Source organism: Telopea speciosissima, chromosome 3, assembly GCF_018873765.1.
Source record: "Telopea speciosissima isolate NSW1024214 ecotype Mountain lineage chromosome 3, Tspe_v1, whole genome shotgun sequence".
NCBI lineage: Eukaryota > Viridiplantae > Streptophyta > Magnoliopsida > Proteales > Proteaceae > Telopea > Telopea speciosissima.
In genome coordinates this window covers 24,065,872-24,082,893 of record NC_057918.1, presented here as the reverse complement: position 1 = coordinate 24,082,893, position 17,022 = coordinate 24,065,872, and the positions used below count along the sequence as shown (strand labels likewise).

General features: G+C 44.4%; 1 protein-coding gene across 1 annotated transcript in view; it reads left to right on the top strand.

The window, feature by feature from the left end:
* The window catches only part of LOC122655003 (midasin-like), a 130,552-nt gene that overhangs the window by 85,294 nt on the left and 28,236 nt on the right, over window positions 1-17,022 (top strand). Inside the window, 10 exon segments of the mRNA XM_043849256.1 lie at window positions 530-709; window positions 799-995; window positions 1,110-1,598; window positions 1,673-1,732; window positions 2,878-3,410; window positions 5,233-5,328; window positions 5,741-5,792; window positions 5,969-6,058; window positions 6,405-6,525; window positions 6,684-6,838. Of these exon segments, the coding sequence (XP_043705191.1) occupies window positions 530-709; window positions 799-995; window positions 1,110-1,598; window positions 1,673-1,732; window positions 2,878-3,410; window positions 5,233-5,328; window positions 5,741-5,792; window positions 5,969-6,058; window positions 6,405-6,525; window positions 6,684-6,838 (1,973 nt within the window).

Sequence of the window (17,022 nt, the reverse complement as noted above, 5' to 3'; positions counted from 1 at the left end):
AAGAAGGCTAAGAGGGTGCGACCAGCAAAAGAGGGACCTCCACGACAGGTTACAAGATCGATGAGATCGTTGGATTCCACCCCGAGCGGTTCCAAATGAGTTGCTTACTTTGGAACGCCCGGGGCATAGGGAACAAGCCTACCACTAGGCGGCTGAAAACCTTAATAAATCTGCATAAGATTGATAATTTGGCTATTGCGGAGCCCAAGGCGCAAATTTCAAAAGCGCGCTTGGTGCAGAGGCGGGTGGGACTAGATTCAATGCACACCTCGGAGAGGATTTGGGTTTTCTGGAGAGCCTCGTTGCAAATTACAGTTGTGGACTAACACCGTCAGTTTGTGACTTTGGAATGTGTGGATGCCAATGTAGGAACCTTTGTTGTCACCTTTGTCCATGGGCTCTGCTCGGTGGCAGACAGGAGAGAATTATGGGAAAGGCTGGAGCTTTTTTCTCAGTCTACACCCGTCCCCTGGTTGGTGGGTGGGGATTTTAATGTTCTGGTATCTCCGCTGGAGAAGGTTGGTGGCAGGCCTAGCGTGCTCATTGTCTATGGATGAGTTTGGGAATTTTGTGAGTAGTGCTGGTCTTATTGATGCTGGGTACACCGGTAATATGTTCACTGGGTCGAATAATCGCTCAGGAGCGGCAAGGGTTATGGCCAGGCTGGACCGGTTCTTGGTGAATGCTGCGTGGGTTGGGGCTTTCCCCGGTGTGAGGCGAGCCACCTTAATCGCACGTGCTTTGATCATGCTACCATGTGGCTCGCTTTTTCTGCTTCCTTCAGCCGGTTTCTTTCAGCCTTTAAATTCCAGCAGATGTGGTTGTCGCACCCGGAGTTTCTTGACTTTGTCAAGGGGCAATGGGCTGAGCAGGTGGATGGTTCCCCTTTTGTTGGGTTGTTTTTGAAGCTCAAGAGGCTTCGTGGGGCGCTTCGTAAGTGGAATAGGGAGGTCTTTGGCAATGTGCATCAGAAGGTTAGGGATGCGGAGGATGCGGTAAGCAGGGCAGAGACGACTTTTGATCAGGGAGCTAGTGAGGAGGCCAGGGAGGCACTAGAAGAGGCCAGGAATGCATTGTAGGGGGTTTTGCTTCAGAAGGAAATATTCTAGAAACAAAAGTCCAAAGTCACAAGGCTGAAAGAGGGGGATCGCAATACGAAGTTCTTCTACTCCACGGTCAACGTCAAGCGCCGAAAGGCCAGGGTGACTAAAATCAAAGGGGAAGATGGTGAGTGGATCGAGGACCCTAATGGGGTGCAGGCTGAGGCGATGCGTCACTTTTCAGAAGTCTTTGCTTCACAAGGATGTTTGGTGGATGAAAACTTATTGGCATTGATCCCTAGGGTGGTAACTGAGTCGGAGAATGCTTCTCTCTTGCTGGCTCCTTCTATGGAGGAGGTGAAGGGGGCTGTTTTCGCATTGTCTTGTGATAGTGCGCCAGGTCCATATGGCTTTTTCGGGTATTTCTTTACAGCTTGCTGGGAGGTGGTGGGACATGATGTTTGGGCTGCGGTGGTGGATTTCTCCGAGGGTGGGGCACTCCCTAGAAGCTTAACCTCGGCCAATCTGGTGCTTATTCCCAAGAAGGACACCCCGGAGGTAATGGCGGATTTCCGCCCTATTAGCCTTTATAATTTTTCTTACAAGATTATTGCAAAGATCTTTGTTTCCAGATTGGCGGGACTGCTCCCATCCTTAATCGAGGAGGAACAGGGGGCTTTTGTGCAAGGAAGGTGTATTCATGATAACATATCTATTGTCAAGAGGTTGCTCAGGATTTGAACAAGGGTAGAGGGGGTAATGTGATTCTAAAGCTTGACATGTCAAAAGCCTATGACCGTTTAGAGTGGAAGTTCCTTTGGCTGGTTCTGACCAGGTTTGGCTTCAGTGAAGCCTGGATTGCCTTAATCAGGAAGACCGTGGAGAATTGTTGGTTCTCAATTGTGTTGGGTGGTAGCCAGTCCGGTTTCTTCAAGTCGACTCGAGGGGTGAGGCAGGGGATCCTTTGTCTCCTGCGCTCTTTATTCTGGCAGAGGAGGTTTTGAGTAGGGGTATAAAAAATCTGTTTGAGGAGGGGCATGTGTCCTACTTTCAGCTACCAAGGGGCTGCCCTGGGATTTCACACTCTCTTTGTTGACGATACCATTATCTTCACTAGGGGTTTGAAGAGCTCACTCAAGCAGATTATGGGGTTTATTGGCAGATATGAGGAGTTTTCGGGGCAGTTGGTAAATAGGTAAAAGAGTTGTTTTGTGTTGGGAGACAAAGCCTCCCCAACGAGAGCCCAGATGGTAGGGACGGTCACTGGGTTCACCTATCTGGGGTCGCCACTCCACTCAGGAAGGCTGAAGATCTGCTACTTTGACGGGCTTATTGAGAATATTAGAAGCAGGGTGGCAGGCTGGAAAGGAAGACTCCTTTCATCAGGGGGACGCGTTACTCTGTTGTAACATGTCCTTTCATCCATCCCCATCCACGTTCTCGCAACACTGGTCCCACCAAAGGCAGTCCTTAGAAGGTTGTATGAGATCTTTGCAAATTTTTTGTGGGGCAGCTCGGAATGGGGAAAACGCAGGCATTGGGTGAGCTGGTGGAAATCTGTAGACCTCTCGAGGAAGGGGGGCTGGGGGTTAGGCGGTTGGAGGACGTTGGTCTCTCGCTCAGGCTTAAGGGCCTTTAGAGGGTCCTCTCAGAGCACTCCCTGTGGAGTGATTTTTTCAGGGCAAAATTCTTCAGAAACGTCCATGTCGCCCTAGCAGGGTCGCATGGTGTCGGCTCAAAATCTTGGTGTAGCACACTGGCTTTTAAGGGCTTCTTACTGGAGAGGTCTAGGTGGTTGCTTGGAGATGGTAATATTTCCTTCTAGCTGGATGATTAGTTTGGCGTGGGTCCACTGATTTACCAAGTTGACAAAGGGCTGCAAGTGGACCTGGATTTGCGGGTCAAGGATGCTTTGGGGGAGGATGGTACTTGGAGATCGGATATTCTTGCTCTCATTGATTCGACGGCTATCAAGGAGAGCATTACCCTGGGTAATTTTACCCTCTCAGATAGATGTGATGCTTTGGCATGGACCCCAGCTAGTGATTGGTGTTTCACTACTAGGTCAGCTTGGAATGAGGTGAGGAGTGCTTCTCCTGTGATCTCGTATGCGAAGTGGATTTGGAACCAAGCTGTTCCCTTGAAGATGGCTTTCTTCTCTTGGCAGCTCCTGAATGGAAGGATCCCCATAGATGACTCTTTAATGTTTGTTGGTATTCCCCTGGCCTCGAAATGCAGCTGCTGCAGGAGTCCGCGGAGGGAGAGTACTGATCACTGCCTGGTGTCGGGCGGTACAACGTCCAAGGTGTGGGGTTACTTCTCTCGTCTTTTTGACATTGCTACAGTTCCCTACCAGGATGTCAGAGGCAGGTTTACTCTTTGGCAGGGTGCAGCGAGTAGCAAAAGTCTTAGTTCTTATATCACTGGAATCTTGCCTACGCTGATCTGTTGGGAGCTTTAGAAGGAGAGAAACTCTAGGAGCACGGGGAAAGGTGCCGCACTGTGGGTTCAATTGTGGAGCGGATCAAAACCTGGGTAAAGGAGGTTCAACTACCCTCTAGGGTTGGCAAGGTGGGGTCTGTAAGGAGCAGGTTGATTCTACAGTGTCTTGGGGTCCTGTCTCCTACACCCAAGCTGGCACGCCGTTTGCCAGTTTATTGGTGTCCCCCCTTCACTTCAGTAAAACTCAATGTGGACGGCGCTTGTCGGGGCAATCCAGGCTTTGGAGGGGATGGAGGGGTCATCAAGGACTCGAACGGTGTCGTCCTGGCGGCCTTTTCAAACTTCTATGGTGCCTGCACTAACTCGATAGCTGAGCTCAGAGCTTTACGGGATGGTCTGGCTTTCTGCCAAGACCTAGGTATTTGCGACATGATGGTTAACTCAGACTCCAATTCCATAGTCAAAATGATTAACCAAAAAAGGTGCTCCTTGTGGAAGGGATGGTATTGGTTTCGGGAGGTGCTGGAGCTGGTCTGTTGTGCTCGGGCTTGTGTGACCTTTGCTTTTCGTAAAAGCAATAGGGTGGCTGATTGCTTGGCAAACCTTGCTTGCGACTCTGAGGCTGGGCTGCCGATTCTTAGGAAATAACTCCGTTGTCACATTTCCCCTTGTTGGGGAAAGGAGTGACAGTAAGGTCTTAAGCGTGGTGGCTCTTTGGGTTGGGGTAAGGTGGTATGTCCCCCCCATGTATTCTTTATTATTTTATCGGATTATCAATAAAGATTTAGGGGCTGGCCCGGGTCCCAGGTAAAATTCGGGTAAAAAAAAGAAGAAAGCTGAGAGATATGGAGGTAGCACCAAAATAGAAAAGTAGGCACTGTAGAGCAACCCAGCCAGCAGTAGGGGCTGGAACTTGGATCGAGTGGAGGGCTTGCTGTGAGTGGCCTTCGCTCCAAAACCCAGCAGATTCTAATGGTGGAATATGGAGATGCAAGCTTGAAGTTTGCTGGAGAAGCAGAGCAGAAACAGCACAGCCGCAAGGTGTTCTGGGTCTTCCTTTGGTGTGAAGCAGCAGCACAGATGTGGACTTAATTGTGGTTCAATTCAGGCCCCTTCAAGGTGTCCTTGATCAACAGATTATAGCAGTCACAAGATGGCAGGGCAATGTTGATAGAGTAGGTAAAGGAGAAGAAGATAAAGGGGGTAGGGGATGGGCTTTCTCAGCCTTGTGTCTCTCACCCACAGCAACAGGGGTTTTACTCCCATAATCGAGTGCAAGAATGCCTCAAAACTTCATTCATTAATTCCTTCTCAAACAATTACAATAGCTGCTTTTATAGACTCAAACCAACTTACAAAATTAGAAACTTAAAAAAATAGTAACTTGACAAACTTAGCAACTAATGATAATTAGAAACTTAATGAAAATAGAAACTACTAAAGGCTAAGCCTTGGACAACTAAAATAGGAACTAACAAAATTAGAAACTACTTAGGCAGCAAATTAGAAACTAACAGACTTAGTAACTAGGTACTAGGATTGACCGGTCATAGATCAGATTTCCTGTCAAAATCGTGGGCAGCAAGGAGAATCTTCTAGAGGGCCAGCTGGCTGGCTTGAGCTGGTCCAGTTCTGATCCACTTGAAGCTGGCTCAATAGTCCTTGCCTCCTTGGTTCTTCTTCTTTTTCTGGCCAATTGGGGAATCTGTATCACATGGTTATTTGGACTTGCTTATTTTGTTTGTTTTAGTTCTTACAAGAATATTTTGCAGATTGATGGTCATTACGTTCTACTGCCTTGTATGCTCGTCCAGCCTACAGTAACAGCTACACTTGGCGAGATCCTGTATGTTCTTCTCTTCTTCTTCTTCTCCCCCCACCCCTTCCAATTTCTTATGGAGTTGTTCCCCTTGCATTTTATTGCTGTATTTCTGGTTGATTCTTATGTAATTGCATTAGGTATTTCTTAATTATTGGTTCATTTATTACTGGTTTATATCCAAACAATAAAAAATAAGAACTGTATATACTCAATCTTTACCAGCCAGTACTATTGCACACACACACGAAACAGTGAAGCCTTTAATGGAAGGCTTTTGGAAAACATATTGTGGTGATTCCTTACATATTATTTGAGTTCCAGTTAATCAGTTATCCAATTCAGATGGAAATTTTCCACATGATTTCTCCAGGCTGTTTCTCAGCTACCTGCCCCCTCTTTTCCTTACTCTCTCACTCTTTTCCTGCCTCTGTTACAGGTGCAGTACATTTTCCATCAGGGACTACCCTGTGCATTGTCTGAAGCTTAGAGTTGCTTAAGGAAATCTTTGGCAAAGTTCTCCACCAGAAAGAGAGATATCTAGCATTCTTTTATCCACTGCTCTGTCTCTTTTCCAACAGGTAGCAGCTTTGTAAGTTGGCGATCAACTGATTTATACTTCAATAGTATCACTCTAATTTTTTTTTGCTTCTGGCTTTACTTGTAGATTATATTTGCCCACCGGAAATCTTTCGAGGGAGAAAATTTTTCACAGGTCAAGTCTATTCTTTGTTCCATTCGAGTGAACACAATTACGGTAATCTGTTTCCTCTGTTCTGCATTTAAAAGGACATAAATTTTTTTAGTTCATTTCTCAAAGATAGGATCTTTTGTTTGCACTTGTTTGCTTTCATGTCTGCGTTTTATTTATTTATTTTTTACATGAGGTTGGTTACCTCATGGTGTTCCAGGCTGAAAACAGCAGTCTATCATTTCTAGGAATTTCTTTTTTCCTTTATTAAATGGAGCAGATATAGCATGTCATACATCGGCTCAAAAATTGCTTAATCTCCTGTAAAAAATGTTGAATCTTGTTCTGTTATACCTGTAAATCTTGTTAATACAGTTTTCACTTTTCTTATTATTGCATGGTATGGTGACAGGAAGATAATCTCCAGACTCTATGCTTGCTTATTGCATCATCAAGCCACAGTAGATTGACATCCTTAAAGGAATCATTTATTGATCCACTGCTTAGAGAGTTATGCCAGAATTCATCTCATGGTTAGGCTTTGAAATGCTTGTTCTATTGTTTGTGCATAAGCATTCATGAGGGAATCTGTGATGTTCAATTAGTTTTGTATATAGGATAGCATTATTCTACATCTTGATTCTTCCATATGGTTGCAACTATGTTTTATTTTCATTTTTCTCTTTCCTAGGTTTCCTTTACAATCTTGGTTGCGCATGGTTTCACCTTGGGGGATTGCGTTTTCATCTTTTGCTGAACTCTGATGATATTGATCCAGCCATTAAGTATTCTTTGAAGCTTTCTCAAGTAGTAGAAAAGATTGCTTTACTTGAACGTGAAATTGAGGTAGCTCTTCATAATCCATCTCTCATTGTTTATCGTGATACATTACATGCCCATATGTTGTATCAAAATAACCTTGTACATCTGGAATTGAGATATATCTATGCACATCTTACATGACAAAACTCACTTGGTCGTACCCAAGCTTCCGTCATTTTCCTGTCAGAACCATGCTTATAATTTTTTTTGGCACGTGGAATAGTTTATCTTATTGATAAGTTAAGGACATCTACTGTAATTACAAAAAGTAGAAGAGCTAAATTACACAGAATTTGATAATGAGTTTATCTCTTGTAGTTTTATTTTGAGTAATATTTCTATGCTTTTATATTCTAGGTACATTGTTCTTGTTTTGGACATTTTATTGAAGTAAATTATTCAATATGCGTGTATTAGAATATGTAAAATAAACTTCATGACGCTTCATGTCTTACCAGTGTTCAATGTAGTGTGTGTTGCAACTGCTTGTTCATTTATGCATTACCTTCTAAGCAAGGTTTGAAGAAACCAAAATATCTTGTGAAACTGCAATATTTCGATCGAAACAAGTTTTGAGTGCTTGTTTTGAGGCCCAAATGGCCAAATTAGGTCTCGAAACATCACTTCTGGGAAACCCTATTTTAGGCCCTCTAAACAAAGTGAACTCCTTATATTGTAGAAAAACACTCTCAAAATGGTAGTTCGGCTTCGGACCGTAGGTTGGTAGTGTATGGTGTATGCAAGGTTCTAAATCTTGGGTTTCGACGAGGCTGAAACCGAGATATGGTCGTAACCTACCGAAACCGGGTCAAAATGTGGAACTTTTTCATTGCCAACTCCAGACTGGTTTCGAGGCCCAGAAATGGTTTTTTAGGTCTGATTTTTTGTGTACATCCTATTTTTGACATTCTAAACACAATGCATGAACTATTTTCACAAAAAAAAAATCCAAAATGGTACTTGTGGTTATTGACCCAAGTTTACTAGTGTACGCTGAAGGATACACTAATGGTATTTGGGACAAAAATACTATTACCTTTGAGAAGAGAGGTTCACACATTAGTAGAAGTCGATTGATATAGGTTGTAGCTGCATCAAACAAAGGAAATATGCGAAGAAATCCACACTTGGAGGCCAAACTCGCACTCCTTTGTCGAAACCTGCGACTTCTCCATTGTCTTGATCGAAACTTGCGAGATATCACAAGTTTCGATCGAAACATGTGATATTTATACTCTGGTTTGGTTTGGTTTAGTTTGGTTCAACTGGTTTTGAGCAGTTTTGACCGAAAACTGGGACTTTTCGAACTCCCACTAAGTTTCCCCTCGGTTTCTTGCGAAACCGAGATATCTCGGTGGTTTCGGTCGGTTTCGACTGAGTTCTTTTTCCATGGGTGTATGTTGTTGTATTCTTTCTCTAATATAACCTATTCTACACAAAATTTAGTACTAGAACACACACAATTCAATTAATACAACTAAAATATACATAAAAATACACTAGGAATGAATAAACATAAAAGAAGAGTTCATTTCATAATTCAAATGCTATACATGGTTCATTACAAAGATATGGCCAAAAATCACCAAAAAAAAATGAAGTTTTACCTCTTTGGAGCCAAAACTAACGAAACTAGAAAAAGGGTATCGAAACCCGAAATATGGTTGAAATTTCACCTAAACCCAACTTCATCTCTTGTAGTTTTATTTTGAATAATATTTCTATGCTCTTATATTCTAGGTATAACCTGAGCACAAAGGAAGGGGGGGAAAGCTATCTATAAGATAGCATAAGTGAGGGTATTTGCTTTGGATACTCTTGACATCATCAAACGCCCGATAGAAGATATTTCAAGAGATTGATCCAAAGGCCAGATGACCCTTTCAAAGAGGCATGACGCGTAAATAGAATACAATGGCCTCAATTGAAAAGGTATTTGCTTTGGAGATCGTGAGATCATCCACAAAGACGAGATGGGAAGTCGTAATAGCCTTGCACTTGGGAATGGGAGTGATAAGCTGCTGGTCTGGAGATTTCTAGAAAGGACATCAAGGGTTAAGGTAAAGATGAAGGGGGAGAGGGGGTAGCCTTGCCGAATGCCAACAGAGGAGGTGAAGAAACCTGCTGGGCTGATGCAGTATCACTTGACTGGTTGACAAGCATGATAGGTTTTGGAGATTCATACCCAGACAGAACCGGTCCAAACCGAGATTTTGGTCTAAAAATGGTTGGAAGTAGTTATTTTAGTTATCTAGTAGTTTATTTGTTTGAATTGCATATGTAGGATTAGTTTCAGTTTCATAGTCTAAATAGGAGTCTTGTTATTACTCTCTTTAAGCACGTGCCTGTAACCCAACATTGGAGATAGTGAATTGAATAGAAGTTTTTGGGTTTTACTCTGTGAGAGTGAGATTGTGTGCACTCTTTCCCTGCCTCTGCAACTCTGAAATCCCAGGGTTTTCTCTTTTTCCCTACCAGCCCTCCATCATGGGCTACCATTGACAAGCGTTGAGAACTGAGGGGAGGAGATGCAGTGGTACATCCAGTTGACAAGGACTGCAGGGAAGGTAATGCAAAGTCGACCTCGAACCAGGGAAACCAGCGGGAGATCAATTGCAGCCAGGATCAACACAATAAGGATGAACAAATTGAATAACTGAAACTTTTATTGCCTTTTTTTTCTGTTTACATATGAAAGAACACAAAAAAGGATAAGAAGAAGATGGGGATATACATAGATGAAGTGGGGATAGGGATAGGAGGGGGTAGGTGGAGAAAACAAGAAGAAGAGGGGGGGAGGAGGAGAAGTATTGGGAGAAAAGAAGGCTAGCTCATGGTTAGAGAATAATCCCAACCGTGAACCATGATGTGTACTTATAAAAATAGACTTGTCTAAATTATGAACTAAGGACCTGTTGGACTTGTGTGTATCCCTATTAAGCATGGTTCAATAATGTAGAGATAGGGTACTGATGACCTAACCTACAATAAGAACCAAGGTACTGACAAACTAGGCCTGGACACTTGGTTCCAGCAACATGATAGTAGACAATCACCAAAATAGTAGGCTCTCGATAGGCTCCTCGACAAACACAAGACACTAATTGTCTGAATGTACTTCTAAGGAGGTATTATGTCACAGTATACAGAACAGCATAACAGCCTTAACCTGTCGGCAGAACAGAAAGTGAATAAAACAGGCAAAAGCTTCCGACTTACTACGAAGGAGATAAACCCAAGTGAGTCGGCTACAATTATCAATAAATGAAATAAACCAGCAAACATAGTTTAAAATCTCATTTCATTTCGGTGTTTCAGTCTGAGCGAAATTTCGTCGAAATATGGTAATTTTTCTGTGGGTGTAAAATGCCAAAAATGACCGAGATTTCCAAAATTTCCGAAACGAGATGACCGAAATTGCCAAGATTTCCGAAACGAGATGACTGAAATTTCCGAAATTTCTGAAATATTCGAAATATTGCATTTTTTCAATTCGATGTTGCATTTCGTTTCGACTCGACCGAGACAAAACGAGTTTTAGTACTATGCCAGCAATAGCCATCTCTAAAAACAATGCAAGAAGGCCCCCAAACATCCGAATGAATGACAGAAAAAGGAATATCACTTTTATTAAAAGTTGGGGAATAAGAGATTCTAGTATGTTTATCCAACTCACAAACATCACAATGAAAAATATCAGAATTACAATCCTTTATTAAAGAAGGAAACATTAATTGTAAAGTGCAAAATGAGGGGTAACTGAGATGCTGGTGCCAACGATGAACCAGTGGGAGAGAACTTTCAGCACGAAGGGTATGAGCAGAGAGTGGAAGTGCTGACTGAGGAGAACCTGTATCCAGGTCTGTCGTGTACCCTATCATATCCAATCGTTGCCCCCGTCACCAAATCCTGAAAAAGACAATGGGTGGAATAAAATGAGACAAAACAACTCAGATCTACAGTGAGGCAGTAAATTGAAAGTAAATTCGCACATAAATTAGGAACGCGCAAAACAGATTTTAAGGATATATGGGAACACTAATGAAGTCCTAGATTGGAAGGGATCCAACTAGGAGCCAATAATCAGGATCTGATATGAACTGGTAATTTCGGCTAGGTCAAATTAGGGTTAGGGTTTGGTAGGACCTAGGGTTTGATGGTAGGGTTAGGCTAAGTTGATATAGGGGAGTCTTCCAATGAAGGTGCTGAGATGTTTTAATGGTGGGAAGTAGGTTAGATTGAATGGGCAGCAAGATCTAGGGTTAGGGTTTTGGGTTTCGAAAAGAAGATTATTGATGGAATCTAGGGTTTAGAATGGGAGGATGGGGCTAAGGTTTGGATCAAGTGCTATAGGGGTACAGATAGAAATTCGGTTCTGGTTTGGTGTGGTGGTGATGGTCTGATGTGAAGTTTTGGTGAAATCACTAAATTAGAAGTGGAAGAATAAAAATAGAAATTAGGGTTTAGACAAACCAGTCATCAATTGACTGTCAGATCTGAGTTGAGAAGAGAAGATGAAGATGGCAGCAACACTATTCAGAAGAACAAGTAGATCTAGCTTCAAAGGAGAAGACCAGATTTCGAACAAAACTATAGTTTGAACCTCCTGTGAACAGTGTCCGTGAACAGTAACTTGAAGAAGAAGAGAAGGAATAGGAGAGTAGACAAGCTATCAAGTCATCATTGCTCAAAACAAAATTATATTCATTAAATTGTGGGCTCAAAGGAGCAATTACAAGCATATTTATAGCCACAGTGGCTGACATAGGATTCAAACTCAAACTAGGAATCAAAAATAGAAACTAGGACTCTAACTAGGATTCCCAACCAAAATAGGAACTAGGACTTCCAATTAGGATTCACAACTAAATCCCAATTAGAATTACACTCCAAACATGACTTTAAATAAAAGATTAAATAACCCTAAACTACCCCTACGATTTTGGTGCTGGTGTAGGGACAAATCCCTACACCAGTGGCTGGTCCTAGGCAGCCGAACTACATCAAACACTGAATAGAACATTTACTAGATATCAAGGATAAAGATCCATCAGCCACACGAACCTTGTCCTTACCCGATGTGGGATGATTAGAGGAGAAAAGGTCAAAGGAACTAGTCATGTGGTATGAGGCCCCAAAGTCAAGGAGCCAGGAGGAACTAGAACCAGAGGAAACATGAAAAATACCTGACTGAGCTAGATTGGAAGTAGGGGCAGGGGAAGGTGCAGAAGAGGTCCCTAGTTGAGACATCATGTGCTAAAGGGCCAAGAGCAGAACCAAAGAGAAGGGAGCTGTAGAGCCAGATGCAGGTGCATACAGTCCAGTGGACAAGCTTCGGAGGAGTCAATCAGATTTGCCTGATGTCGAGTGGAACCTTGTTTCCCACCACCCCCCCCCCCACCCTTGGCACAACTGTGGAGCTTCCAACATGTTTCTCTAGTATGCCGAGGCTTGCCACATTTATCACATTTAACTGATTCTTGAGTACCAGTAGATGCCTTAGGAGCAGCAGATTCTCTAGAGCAGGTGTAGAAACCAGTGAAGAGTGAGGAGGCATTGTAGGGGGCATCATCACAGAACGACGGCGTTCCTCATGTTGCATAATATTATATACCTGATGAAGGGTAGGAAATGTATCCCGTCCCAGAATTTGCGCTCTAATCTGGTCATATTCATGGTTTAAGCCAGTGAGGAAATCATAGACTCTCCATCTCACGTTCCTTCTAAAAGGTAGCAATGTCAATTGTACACACCATGGAGACAGGGTGATAAAAATCCAACTGTTGCCAGAGTACAGTCAACGCAGCATAATAAGAGGTAAGTGACATATCCTTCTGGGAGGTTTCCCGAACCTGACTCGGGAGCTCATAAATTTGAGCATAAGTTTGTTGGACAGCTTCCCATAGTTCTTGTGCAGTGTTGAGTAGAACAAAGCTGACACTAATTTGTGGTTCCATGGAATTTAGGAGAATAAAGCTGACATCATCAAGGCATCATGAGCAAATGAGGTGGTCTTAGCAGCACCATTAGAGGGCATAGGGGTGTTTTCAGGTAAAATACCCCATAAGATAGTCAAAAGGCATGCCCGTGACCATGCAAGGTAGTTAGTCCCATTCAACTTGATCGGACCCGGATTCAGAGAGAGGTTATGATGATGAGTCCCACCATGACTCACCTCACTGCCCCCAACATCTCCCGCGGAGTCATTAACATCACTATGGTCTGCCATGGGATGGAATCACAACAAAGAAGTTGATATGGAACTTAAACAAATAGATAAAGCAAGGAGTAGCAGTGTGGAGGCTACCGTATCATTCGCGAGAATAGTGAGACGGCGTACCGCAATGAGATGGACGGGCAGCAAGGTAAATAGAGGAAGTTGAGGGCTTGGGAGAGTCCAGGGTCAGGCACTGCTAAGGGGGAGGGCCCTAGAGATGACAACACCAAGGAGCAGAGGCCCTAGTTGGCTTCACAACAGGGGCGGGAGGCCTCCAAGGTTGTGCGACAAGGGCGGGAGGCCCCGGGTGGTCTGCAGCAAGGGGCGGAAGACCCATAATTTGGTTCAACATAGGGCGGGAGGCCTTTGGACGATCGCGAGAAGGGGTGGATCCCCTGGTGGAGCGATGGAAAGAGGGCTAGGGCCCTGGGAGGGGCAGCGGCAGTCAGTGATTGGTAGTGATGGTCATTCGTGGTACCACATGCGTTAGCGCATGTTCATTCAACCATGGTGATTGGTAGTGATGGTCATACGTGGTACGACATGCGTTAGCGCATGTTCATTCAACCATGTCTGATGCGGTGAGCCCGGAACCTCGAGATTGGTGGTGGTGCTCTACTGGCGGCGGTGGTGGGAGAAAAAGAGAACCAAAAAAAATTTAGGGTTTTTGTCGCTCTGTCACCAAGTTAAATATCAGAGTAGGATCAGAATATTTTGCTTGTCACTAGAGGACACATGCCTACTTTATTTATAGATTGAAATAGGGAAACAAATAAGGTATGCTAGGTGGAGATGACTCAGCTCCACCTTGGCACACACAAGGTACATCAAACCTGAACACATTGTACCTGGACACATTACACACATTAACAGTCTCTTTGGACTGAATGACTCTGTGCAAACCCTGAGAAGGGCTGAAACTGATGGCCTGATGTGGGGATTCTTGGACTTGAAGTCTGCTGCAGAGAAACACCAGAATTTTCTCCCACAGCATGGGTGTCTCACCAAGGTTTGCTGTCCCTCACAACCGACTTCTTGAATGATGTCGTTCAGAAGAACAAGAAATGGGTCACTGTTTCAACCGATACGACACCTAAACAAGTATCAACTGTATAGGGTTGATACGTGACCTGGTATGGTTGATACTTATTGATGCACTTGATACATCTCTTATAAACTATATAACTCGATCAACGACTCAAAACACTTACTATGAGCTACTATAAGGCATTGAAATCATTTTGTTTTGGCAAAATCAACTTGATTCCTTTTTTTTTTTTTTTTTTTTTTTTAAATCCCGAATATTACCTGGGACCCGGGCCAACCCCTAGCATTTTATTTAAATCCAATAAAGAATAAAAGAAAACAAGGGGGGGACATGCCACCTTACCCCAGCCCACTGAGCAAAAACAACTCAAACTCTCCAAATCTCTCCACCCATATACAATTGAGAGACATAAAGAAACTAGAATCTGAGGACTGGTATGCCGGCCTTATCCTCTCTAAGCAGTACCTGAAACTTCCCCGGAGGGATAGAGCCCTAACGGAAGGTGGTAGATCTCCTTGAGTCACAAGCTAAATTAGCTAGCCAATTCGCTGCTCTGTTGCTCTTCCTGGTAAGCAAAGGACACCACACCTCGGCCGGCAGACACCATGGCCAGAACCTCATGGAACCAGTACCACCCCTTCCACAGATCGCACCTTCTTTTATTTACCATAGCGATAGTGGTGGCCGAATCCAAGTTAACCACTAAGTCACGGAAACCCAACTAACAGTAGAGTGCCAGGCCATCCCTAAGAGCTCGAAGTTCCGCAATAGAGTTAGTACAATCACCATAGAAGTTAGCAAAGGCTGCCAACACCTCTCCATTCCCATCCCTTATAACCCCTCCACCCCCCCCCCCGGTGCCAGGGTTTCCCCTACAAGCTCCATCAACATTCAACTTTACTGAAGCAACAGATGGGCGCCAACATATAGGAATGGGTCTAGGAAGTCTGGCCTTTAGAACCCCCATACCAAAGAGCTGTAGAATCAGGCCATTCCTGGCCGACCCCATCCTACCAATTTTGGCAGGCAGAGGCATTTCTTTCACCCAAGCTTTGATGCACTCTATCACTGTAGCAGCCGTGCGCCTCCTCTCCCCATGCCTTCTATTGTTCCTCTCCTTCCACAGCTCCCAGACAATTAGGGACGGAATGATCCCTGTTAAGTAAGCACTAAGACTTTTACAGCTAGCTGCCTCCTGCCAACGCCTTAATCGACCACGAACATCCTGAGATGGAACATAAGCAATGTCAAAGAGTCTAGAGAAGAAAAGCCACACCTTGGACGCCGTACCTCCAGCCACCAAACAATGGTCAATGGTCTCCCTCCTTGGCCTCCCACAACAGTTACACTTAGATACTAGGGGGATGCCAACTGACATGAGGGAGTCATCTGTAGGGATCTTCCCATTAAACAGCTGCCACGTAAAGAAAGCCACCTTCAGAGGGATAGACTGATTCCAGACCCATTTGAACTTCCTCCCATGTCGACCTAGTGGTGAACAAGCCATTCGAAGCAGGGGTCCAAGCTAGAACATCATCTCTATCAGAGAGGGCATAGTTTCCCCACAAGATGCACTCCCTAATGGCAGTCGAGTCAATTAGCTTAAGAAGACCCTGGGTCCAAACTCCGTTCTCACCCAACGCATCCATTACCAACAAGTCAACGTCAACCTACAAGCTATTGTCAACATGGTCAATAAGAGGCCCCGCACCAGTCCAATTATCCAGCCAGAAGTAGACCTGGCCAGCCCAAATCAGCCATCTAGACCTGTCGAGCAGAAACCCCTTGAATGTCAAAGTGCTCTTCCACGACCTGGAGCCAACCCCAGAATCACCAGCCAGCACCACTTGAGTGTTCTTAAAGAATTTTGCTTTGAAGAAACCACTCCAAAGGGACCTTTCCGAGAGCATCCTCCAGAGTCCTTTAAGTCTGAGAGAAAGGCCCGCCTCCTCCAATAGCCTAACCCCCAAACCCCCCTCCTCAAGAGGCCTGTAGATCTTCTGCCAACAAACCCAATGCCTGCGCTTCCCCCACTCCGAGGTACCCCACAAAATATCCGCAAAGAGACCATAAAGCCTGTGGAGGACTGCTTTTGGAGGAGCCAAGTGTAGCAATAACATGAATCGGCATTGACGAAAGAACATGCCTTAGAAGGGTAAGGTGCCCGCCAGCAGAGAGGAGCCTACCCTGCCATCTTGCCACCTTGTTTCTTATTTTTCCAACAAGATCATCAAAGAAACAAATTTTTAGCCTTCCATTATACAGAGGAGTCCCCAAGTAAGTAATTGGGAGAGTCTTCCTGGTAAAGCCCGTCACCGCTCCTACCATGCGTGCTCTTGCCACTGAGGCCCTTGCCACCCAACACAAAGCAACTCTTTTGTCTGTTGACCAGCTGCCCTGAACATCCCTCATACCTGCCAATAAACCCCATAATTTGTTTGAGCGTGCCCTTCAAGCCCCTAGTGAACACAATGGTGTCATCTGCGAACAGGCTATGTGAAGTCCCTAGGCACCCTCTAGGAAGCTTGAAGTAAGAGGCGTGACCCATTTCAAACAGATTTTTTAGACCCCTACTCAGTACCTCCTGCACCAGAATAAAGAGAGCCGGCGACAACGGATCCCCCTACCTCACCCCCTGGTGGATTTGAAAAACCCTGACTACCTGCCACCCAACAAAATGGAAAACCAGCAATTCTCCACTGTTTTCCTTATCAAGCCGATCCAAGCCTCACTGAAGCCAAGCTTGGAGAGAACTAGCCAAAGGTACCTCCATTCAAGCCTATCATAAGCTTTGGCCATATCTAGCTTAAGAATCACATTGCCCCCTCTTATTTTTTGATTCAGGTCCTGGGCCATCTCCTGAACAATAGAGATGTTGTCATGTATACATCTGCCTCGAACAAAAGCACCCTGCTCCTCCACTAAATCAGGAAGTAAACCTGT